Below are 10,719 nucleotides of genomic sequence, written 5' to 3' on the forward strand. Positions count from 1 at the left end.
CCAACTCCTGGCCCTGCACAGGACACCCCAAACAATCCTGCCACATCCCTGAGGCATCTCCAGAATCTCACTCCTCCCCACATCTGGGGTTGCCCCATCCCAGCTGCAGAATCTGGCACTTGCCCTTGCTAACTTCACACAGCTGAAGTTAAACTTCACACAAACCCTCTCATTTGTCAAGGTCTCTCTGCTGGGCCTCTATGACTTCAAGGGGTCAACAGCTCCTCTCAAGTTGGTGCCATCAGGAGACATAGTAAAAATACTAAAAAGATAAAAACAAGATGCCCAAAATGTGTAAATACTAAAAAAATATTCAAGTAAGACACTTATAGGAATACTCTGGATTTTCTCATGCGGCAAATGAAAAATATTCCAACTTCAATCTTGTGCACTTTAAATAAACTGGATTCCTCTTCACATTACATTAGGTCTTTTCCAACCTATACTAGATAGCTCCTTCCTGCAGTCTGACCTTTCAAGTAAGCCATCTCCTTCTCAACCCAGAAATTTGCAGGAACATCTAATGGTACATCCTAACCTATGAAACTTTTGAAAATTAAGAAGAAAAGTCAAGCTAGAGTGCAGGAGTGCTTATTACTGGAATACTACAAGGCAAGGACTTTGTTTTACTCCAGTCCCTCCTGATTATCTCTTTTAATGCAAATGAAATCCTTAGCCATTTACTGGAACATAAATTGTACTCTAGTTATAAATAGAAGATAACTTAGTGGGGGAAATCTCTGAAATGTTCTGACAGTCAAACATGGAAATACTTTAGGAAAGCATGCTTACATATACTACAAAGCACAGTATTCTTGACAAGTAACTTGTCAGGTATTTGATTAACCTGCCACTGCATTTAGGAATAGGTAACACAGCAGCTGCTGTCAGGCACTGAAAGCACTAAAGCCAGATGTTACTGCCATGTTTTCAAGCATGTACACACTCACATTACAAAGGCACATCTCTCATTAAAATGGAGATAATAAAAAACCATAAATTTTCTAAAGAGGAGGCAACTAGCGCACACACACACACTGCTGAACCCTTATGAGACCTCTGATTAAATCAACATTTAAGAGTCTGACTGCTCATTTAGAAATTAAAAGACAAACTTAGAAGCCTAACTTTCTTCATGATTAACTGTATACACACGCAGATAATGACTTCAAATATTTGCATGACTCTTGTAAAGCCACCTTCCATCAGTGTCCAATCTCTGTTCTCCATACTGGTGCAAAATTAAGATGTAATTAGTTTGTTCAATAGCCTTTGATTTCAAGAAATTGATTTCTACTCTACCTCCTATTGTCACTGAACATAACATCTAACATTTATATGAAAGAAATATTTAATTAGAATTTAGTGTCCCCTAGTGCTGGGCTGAGCCTGGGTGGCAGCAAAGTCCCATAAAACTCCCATAAAAAACCCTCAGTCAATTTGGCATGGGGGGAGAGATAAGGAAGACCTTAAGTGAAAAAACACAAGTAAGTGATGCCAAATACTTACTATCTACCTGATGCCCAGGTGGTCCCTTGGCTATGACCACCCACCCTGCTCTCTCCACTCTCTTTTTATGGCTGACCATGGCACTGCACAGCCTGAGGTCCCCTCTGCTCAGCTGGGGTCTGCTGTCCTGGCTGTGCCCCCTCCCAGCCTCTTGCACCCCCTCAATGAAGGGCAGGGCAGTGTGAGAAACAGAGGTGGCCTGGACGCTGTGCAAACACCACTCAGCAACAGAAAGCACAGGGTGTGTGTTATCACCACTGTTTTCTGTTATCAACATTGTTTTGGTCAAAAACAAAAACCATGGCACCATAGTGGCTGCTGTGACGAAAATTAACTCTACCACAGACAGGTCCAGTACATTTCTCTTAAAAATGACAGGAAAAACCTGCATCTAGTATTCTTACTGATACAGACAAAGCAGGCCCCTTATAGGCCAACTAAATAAGGGGTGGAGGTCTCACTAACTTTGACTAAGCAGGCCACATTTATTAAAATTACAGTTTGGTACTTAGAGTGTATCTGCACCCAAATAAAACACCTACACCTCCCTCTCTTCTACCTTGTCTTTTACAGCAGCCACAATTAAAAGCACTGTGTAAAACACTGTATTATTTCAAACTGGGGAGCTGCACAATGCTTAATTTTTATTAATATGCATCTGGTCATTAATGTGGATGGAATTCTAGAGTTGTGCTTGGGTCCTTAAAAAAGCATGTACATAATGGAGAGAGATCCTTCTATTCTTAGTCTAAATATCACCCATCTTCCTTTCAGTTCTTTTCAGAACAAGCTTCTAGTTCCTCACTTGTTTCTCACTTCTCCAGGTGCAAGCAATCTTCAAGAAACAGAGTAACTCATAATAATGCCATGTCAACATCTTTGTTATGAAGGTAAATAAAAAGTACACGCACTGCACTGGTCTCACACTGAAAGGAACAAGTTCCTCCATTTAGTATTTAACATATACTAACTGAGAGTCTCAGGCATAGTTTGCAGGAGCTCCTAAAGCAGGAGTTCCATTTAAATATCCAGCTCAAGCAGTGTAGCTGCAGTTAGCCCTCCCTGAGTGATTCGTACTGACAGAATGTCCACCTGACATATTTACCTCAAGCTACACAATGGGCGTCACACACTTGCCTGGTCACTGTGCACTGCAGGAGATAGAATACTGAAATTACGACATAATACATACAGAATGCTTCTCTCGTGGTACAGACTGCCCAGTGTGGAAGTGCCACAGTAAAATCAAGTGTCTATTGAAACAAAAAAAATGGAAGTGCAATGTACTGTGCTGTACAAGAATGACAAGCTAAACACAAACCTCCCAGTATAAACCATGTACAAAAGATGGTCTGGCAGCTAAGGACTCCAAATAACACAACTACATCATGCTATTTAGTAAGACCATAAAGGCAGATGACTGGAAAATATGTAGCAAAAAGCAGCTTACAAGTGCTTAAAAAGAGTATCAGCAACAGAAAGATATGCAAAAACCCTGACAACTAATTTCCCAGTGTGATGAATAAATCCTGTAATATCCACAAATAAAAAGAGAGCTTTGAAAATAACTCCTCTCCCTTTACAAAGACCTCGCTTATAGAATGTAATATCTGAACAGTCCACCACAAACATGGGAAGAAAAAAGAAAAAAAAAGGGTGAAACATGGTAGTTTAGTACAGGTTTTACTGGGGGAGGTGGGAAAGACTTGGCACGCACAATGCTGGCCCACACTCAGAGCAACAGCACAGTGATTTTGTGCTGCTACTTACTTGTGCCTCTACTCATCCAGGCTTACAGACAGTGTACTTGGAGGAAAAGCACAGTTGAGAACTATTTTATGTGCAATCTCATAATTCTTATGTCTGAAAAGTGCATGTGAAATCATTCTGCAGCAACATTTTATCAATATTTCTGAGAGAAAGCAAGTTACTGAAATTGATCTAAGACCTGCTTGAAAGCCAGAAAAAAAACCAAACAGTTAAAAGTGGCATATGGCTAGTTAACCAATTCTTTTCTTCTTTTGCTAAAACTTATTAAAAATTGGACTGAAAATGTTGTTCAGAAGAAAACAAGCACATTTACTCCAGACTAGTTTCCCCTCTTTCCAGTAATGCAACACAGAGATGAGTATGTGCTGTAGTAATTATATGATCTGTAAGAAAGTAATTCTTAAATATACTATCTACAATACTTAGTCTGGTCTATTTATCCTTGCAAATAAGTCCATTACATGGGCCTCGACTAATTTAAATAAATGCTATTTATGTAGCACTAAATGTTAGCTACATTAAGATTAAAGAATAGCTGAAAAAAAACATTACTTCTTTAATATAAAATATTATTTTCAGTTTCATCATTATTTATCTTCTAGCAGTAAAGAGCAAAATTTTCTTATATATATACTTTATTCAAAATGTTTAATAAAAGCAGCTTGCTGAAGGGAGAGGAAGAATAGATATGGTATGTTTTTAAGAGCACTTAAGTTAAAGCTCTGTTTGAGAGCACTTAAAAAACTGGAAAGCACTACCAAAAATGCCTAGACAATGTTTTTGTCTTTGCCCTACACCAGACACCTTGTCATAAAGAAGGACTTTCCACACTCAAAGTTATCCACAGAAAAATAATATCAATTACAGATTAACCATGCTATGAAATCAGGGATAACCACACCAACTGCATGCAAATGATTCAAAATCAGAATATCCTCAAAGGAGCCCAAAAGCAGGATTTACTCAGCAGCACAGTAAAGAGACACTTTACTCATCTTGTAGCAAAGAGAACTGGGGTACTCCTCCTCCCACACCTCCTATCTTCTTCTCCTAGTCTGTCATTTATCTATAGACATGAAATACAAAAATAAAAAAGACCAAAAAGGTAGGCCACTATGAAAGAAAGAATTTTTCACCACAGACATTACACACTTTGTTGTTATTAGGCCCTGAACATTTGAGAAAAAGCACGCCTTTGTCCAGGTTTCAACACATTCATACATCACTCTTCAACTGCAATGCGAATGAATTCCCAGGGGACGCCTCTTCGAGTTACACTTGTTTGTCTCAGAAATTTTCCAGCAAAACTTGGGCGCTTCCAAGTTGACATTCAGCCTCTTGCTGAAACGGTTTTCATGAGACAAAAAAAGACTAAAACGATACAAAGAAGACTTTTTAAAACCTGTTAATTTCTTACGAAGGCAAATCCTCCCAAGACGTCTGCATCACAGTATCCATTTCACTAAGTCAAATCTTAAGAGCAGGAAAAACACCACCCACGCTTTGAATGTTTTCAAAATTCCTATGCCACTTTTCACAAAAGTAATTTTAGGATTAAAATATAAAATTCAGAAACCAACTGAGACACTCATATTTGTAAGAATAATAAGCAACCTACATTTTAATACTAATCTGGTCAATACAAAATAGCCCATCTGAAGCAGGCACACTACTTCCCTAAAAGCTTACTTCAATACAATGAAAAATATCATAAGCTGGAGACCTTCATGTGACCTATCTGGACAAAAAGCTATGATGTGAAACCAAAATTTCAGCAATGAATGAAATTTTTGAAGGCCAAACATAAGTAACAAAGATCCAAGATAATTTCTGTACCTAATGAAGTGATTTAACATTACTTCATTCCCACAAATGACATTTTAGTCTTCAGCTAAGAAAGAGTAAAAAATCTAAGAAATATTTAATGTTGCAGTAGACTGCGGTAGCCAGGTATTTTTCAGCATACTTAACATGAGTATTCTCTCAGCAAGTGAGGAATTAGTTACTGACCAAATAAATATTTTATCTTGGTGGGTGCTAGGTCTCTCTCTCTGGTTAAATTTGCTCAGTTGTGGCAATTGTATAGAAGATAAAAGCAGCTGAGTGCACTGCTATATTTGACTAGATTCCCAACAACTACCAAAAGAAAATTTCAAAAAGGAGGAAAAAAGAAAAGACAAGCCAAACCCACAACCAGAAGAAACCCTACAAGGATGAAATTAGTGGAGCAAGTTACATAGCAGGACCACCTCACAACCTCTCCGTTTTTATGAGACTGAATTACAAGATGCCGGGAGGACCTGTCATGAAACAGCTACCCTGTACTCATCTCTTAGCTATCATTTTTAAATCAGTTATATTATAACTTCCAATATTTATTACTCCCTTCCTTTGCTTCAGCAGTTCTACACTGTAACTCCCTTTTGCTGTGGCTTTAATCCATCCTATCACAATACTGGTTTTTTACCATATTCAGCACTGGTTAACATCAATGCATGCTATTCATTCCTATAGCAACTGGCTATTGCTCTGCTTTAAATGGATGAACCTGACTCTCTTTTCCAGATATGTTTCTGAAGGATTTCCAAATACATGCAGGTATTGTAATGGCTCCCTGAAAAATTTTAGTAATGTATTTTCTTCCAGTTTATTACCTGCTCCTCCAAGGACACCGCATCTGTCATGTTATGCAAGCATGCACATATTTCAGCTCATATCCCTTATAACCCATCTTGACTTTGGAATACAAAAATAGTTATGTGTACACAGAAAATACAGATTGAAGGAGAGCAGTTGGTGGAAAACAGCAATCAGAAGACAAACATAAGGTACAACCTAATTAGGCTAAACTAATGTTGTGTGGGGGGAACACAACATTAACAAACAAAAAGGCCATGTCCAAGAAGCATTACATATATAGGTAATTGTGTTCAGATGTCAGGAATAGGATTGAGGGGTGGTGTGTTTGTTCTACAGCTGCCAGAAATTCCCATCACTGAATCCATACTGCAGCAGCAACCAGACAACATCTCAAAAGTCTTGCTGTGGTTGTTTACAACCATCACACCACCCTGGAAACAAGATTCACATTAGTATCTAACCATCTCCTGGAAACACTGAACTCATCAATCCATCACTAAATATCTTCCTATCACTAAAAACTGTCTCCTAGTAGCAAAGACTCTTCCATGTACACTTAGAAATTATAAAGGGAGCTCCGTACATGTTAGCTATTTTGTATACAATTATCTAACAATCTCCTGGAAACACTGAACTCATCAATGCACCACTAAATATCTTCCTGAAAAACTGTCTCCTAGTAGCAAAGATTCTTCCATGTACACTTAGAAATTATAAAAGTAGCTCTGTACATGTAAGCTATTTTGTATACAGTTCATATGAAATTAAGTCACATCATTGTTGTTTAAAATTACCTAAAAATCTGAAAGCTTGTTATCAATACATGTATCAGTAAGTGTTCTGAGAAAGCATCTATTTATAGGGAAATATGTTCTTTGGCCAAAAGAGAGTTCTTGTTTTTATATTTTTTATTTATATGTTCTTTGGTCAATCCAGTCTACTGCTTGTATTTTTTTTACGTAAACATTAAATTGTTTTCTCCTGTTGGAATAAACAGGAAGGATATTCTCAGCTTTAAATTTACAGACTTTCAATCAAGCTTGTATATCATAAACTTGCCTTTGCCTGTCCCTTAGACTTCATACAGTTTCAAAATTATACTTTACAGACTCTATGTTGCTCTGCTTTGCTTGCTCTCTAGAGAAAGTCTCACTCAAATGCTACAGTAAATCAGTTCTACTGGAAGTCAAGACTTTGTAAAAAAACATTTCCACATTTCCAGATGTGTAAAGTAAGCTGGTTCTGCTTACTTATCATTAGAACAACAGAGAACAAAAAATATTCACATTGGAAAAAAAGCCTGTAGTTTTATTTCTTGTTTTGGAAAGAAAACAAATGACAAATTGTTTAAATTGTGTACCCTGTACACAAGGGCACAAGCAGGCCCAAAACCAAAGTCTAAACCCCAATGCTTCACGTCTAACAAAGCTCACAAAGAGGGTATGCTACAGCTCCTGCATTTAAGCCCCCTGCCCTAGAGCTGAAATTACAATTCTTTGTGTCTGATGTCTCGAATGCAAAATCTCAAGGGACTTAGGGATATCCATGCCACTGTAACCATTCAGTTCCTTTTTCTCTACGAAGGAATAACAGATCCCTTTCAATGTATGTCACTGCTGTGCTTAGCAAAGTCAGGTAATGTATAACTTTGATGCACACCATTGCAAAGGCAGACTTTTAGACCCAATATTAACTTTGATGCACCACGAAGCCTTGTGCCACATATTCCTCCTGGCAGACACAATGCTCCCTACCCTGAGATCTTTGCAGCATAATGCCCACTAATTCAGAAGATTTAGCACACAATCCTGGTCAAAAAACAGGCTGAAAAATCACCCAGTTTATACCGCCTTCTTCAAGATAAGGTATATCCTAAGCCAGTCCTGTCAGCAATTGCTCCTGCTACTCCTAACTTACTTTCCCCCAACTATTCAGGCATGTAGAAAGAAAAATGCTCATATGCATTCAATTCAACAAGCCCTCAATTTCACAGGTAGAAGCAGAGATCACTATCTACTGAGGTTATCAGGACACCACGGCAAGGTCCACCTGAAATGACGGGAGTACAAGAATATGCTCTGAAACACACAGTCAGAGAGAACCACAATGCTCCTCTAGCAGGTACATACACAGACCACAGAGTTACAGAATAAGATGGGTGGGAAGCGACCCACAAGGATCATGGAGTCCAGCTCCCGGCCCTGCACAGCATCATCCCCAAGAGTCACACTGTGTGCCCAAGAGTACTGTCCAAACGCTGCTTGAACTCAGACAGCTTTGGTGCAGTGATATGGGCTAAAAAGTGAACATTAATCAAGAAAACCACTCTTTATTCACTAGAGCCAGTAAATGTATGGCAGATGCAATGCCCTGTCAAAGAACATATAACTTACCAGCTTCTCTCCCATACTGAAAAGGCAGGGTTTCAAGAGACTTCCATTCAAATCAGTGAAATGGATTAAATTATTTACTTGTCACACAAATTAAAAAACAAAAGCAAGTTTACTTGACAAAAAAAAAGAAAAGCTAGTTGCTTAATCAAATCCATACTGTATCTCATATCTAAAATAAGGGTGTATCACCCTTTAATCAAATACACCGCATCAAATTAAACTGCTTCCCTGATAGAACTCTCATTCCACAGTTTGTGTGCTTTCTATATTGACTGCCTTTTTCAAATGAAAAAAAAATCCCACACAGTGAAGGAAGTACACCTCACTCAATGACTTATTTACAGTATCATGGCAAACTATTAAGCAATGAAATCAGTAAAAATACAGAATTATATAATAATGCCATTTCTTCATTTTGACACGCTTTTCCTTACTCACAGCCCATTTCTGTGATATAACCCTCCCCCCAATTTTAAGATATTTTTCACATGCATTACTCTGCAAAGTCTTAGTAGAAAAGGGCTGCTCAGCACCCTAGAGCACTTGAGGACCTCGTAAGTGTCAGAGTTCTGAGTGACAAAACCCACAGGAGTAGAGCTATCTCCCTCCCACATTAGAGGCACGGATAAGTTGAAGGAGGATAAATGTGCAGGTTTACCCAGGCCCTCAAGTCCAACGCTGGCCTGAAGCCCTGGCCCCCAAATCCCTGTCCTCCCGGGTACTCTATATTCCCTCTCATGTGTACTCATATGACAGCCCCTCTGAGAACCCGGCAACCAAACGGCAGCACCACAAACTCTGCCGGCCTCCCCCTCCCCAAAATTCGTGCAGCATTTTCCCACCTCCTCCAAAACACCAAGCCTGCTCCAGGCACATCACGTCCCCTATTCCCTCTGCCCGAAGCCCCCATCCACACTCACTCTGCAGCGCCCTTGACCCCATCCCACCACCAGGCTCTTGCTCCCCACAGCACCCCCGAAAGACGGCGTCCCCTCGGGCACCCCCTGCCCAGCGCCCCCGGCCGCACCTCACGGTCCTTGAGGCCCAGCAGCAGCACCTCCTCCATGAGGGTGAGCCGCGTTTCCTTGGAATCGCCCTTCTCGTCGTCACCGGACTCGTCCCGGCGCCCTTCATCCTCGGGGCCGCCGCCGGCGCCCCGCTCCTTATCGGCGGCGGCGGCGCTGCGGGAGGCCTCGGTCCGGCGCTGCACCAGCCCGGAGCTGCGCTGGGTCAGGGAAGTCATGGCGGCGGGGAGAGAGCGGGGCTCGGCGGCGGCTCGGGGAGGGGACGGGCTGAGCCGGGCCGGCTGGGCTGGAGCCGCTCCGCCCTACGCGCCCCGGCCGGGGGCAGTCATGGGCAGCGGGCCGGTCCCGGGGCGGCCGCGCTGGCGGCGGCAGCGGCGGCGGCTCAATATGGCGGCGCGGGCTGATGTCAGCGGAGGATGTGGCAGCGCCGGGCGGGGCGGCGCCGGAAAGGGACCCACGGCTGAGGGAGCGCGGCCGTGACCCGGGGCGGGCACTGCGCTGCCTTCGGGATCCGTGTGTCCTTCCACGAGTGCCTCGTTTGCACAGCCGCAAGTCTGTTTGGTTTCCTACAATCATTAAAGTTGGGAGAGACCTTCGAGACAATCCAGTACAACCGTCCACCCAGAACTGCCCCTGTAACCCCTAAACCACATCACCGGCGCCGGATCCAGACGGCTCTTGACCCCCAGGGATAGTGACACCAGCACGTCCCGGGGCAGCCTGTTCCCATGACTGACCATTAGAGTTCAGCCAGAAAACGGAGTCCGACTGCTGGGGTGGATGTGGCGACCTGTGAGCAGCCCGGGCTGTGGAAGGTGTGTGGGCCCAGGACCGGGGCAGTGACCGTACCCGTGGGTTCGGCACTGGTGAGGCCACACTTGGGAGTGTCCCGTGGGCCTGAGACCCTCACAAAACACTGAGGAGTTTAGAGAAGGATAAAGGAGCTGGGGAAGGGTCTGGAGCACAAGGCTGATGGGGAGCAGCTGAGGGAGCTGGGGGTGTCTGGAGAAAAGGAGGTTCAAGGGGAGCCTTGCCACTCTTGGCAATCTCCCTGAAAGGAGGGTGTAGCCCGGTGGGGTTTGGCCTCTTGACAGGACAAGAGGATACAGCCTCAAGCTGTGCCGCAGAAGATTTAGGCTGAACATTAGGAAGCATTTCTTCACAGAAGGGGTGATTACACATTGGACTGGACTGCCCAGGAGGTGTGGGAGTCACCATCCCTGGAGATGTCTGAGGAAAGACTGGATGTGGCACTCAGTGCCATGATCTGGTTGACACAGAGCACTGGTGTTCTGTCACAGGCTGGACTCAAAGATCTCAGAGGTCTTTCCCAGCCTGGTTGATTCTGTGATTCTGTGTCCCTGTCCATGGCAGAGGTTGGA

General features: G+C 42.5%; 1 protein-coding gene across 1 annotated transcript in view; it reads right to left on the minus strand.

Moving 5' to 3' along the window:
- Window positions 1-9,741, minus strand: part of GOLPH3 (golgi phosphoprotein 3) — a 31,150-nt gene extending 21,409 nt beyond the window's left edge. The window contains exon 1 of the mRNA XM_064736267.1: window positions 9,340-9,741. Coding sequence (XP_064592337.1) covers window positions 9,340-9,555 — 216 coding nt within the window. The 5' untranslated portion in view covers window positions 9,556-9,741. The remainder of the gene's footprint in view (window positions 1-9,339) is intronic.
- Window positions 9,742-10,719: the final 978 nt, after the last annotated feature.

This window comes from Zonotrichia leucophrys, chromosome Z (assembly GCF_028769735.1).
Source record: "Zonotrichia leucophrys gambelii isolate GWCS_2022_RI chromosome Z, RI_Zleu_2.0, whole genome shotgun sequence".
Lineage (NCBI taxonomy): Eukaryota > Metazoa > Chordata > Aves > Passeriformes > Passerellidae > Zonotrichia > Zonotrichia leucophrys.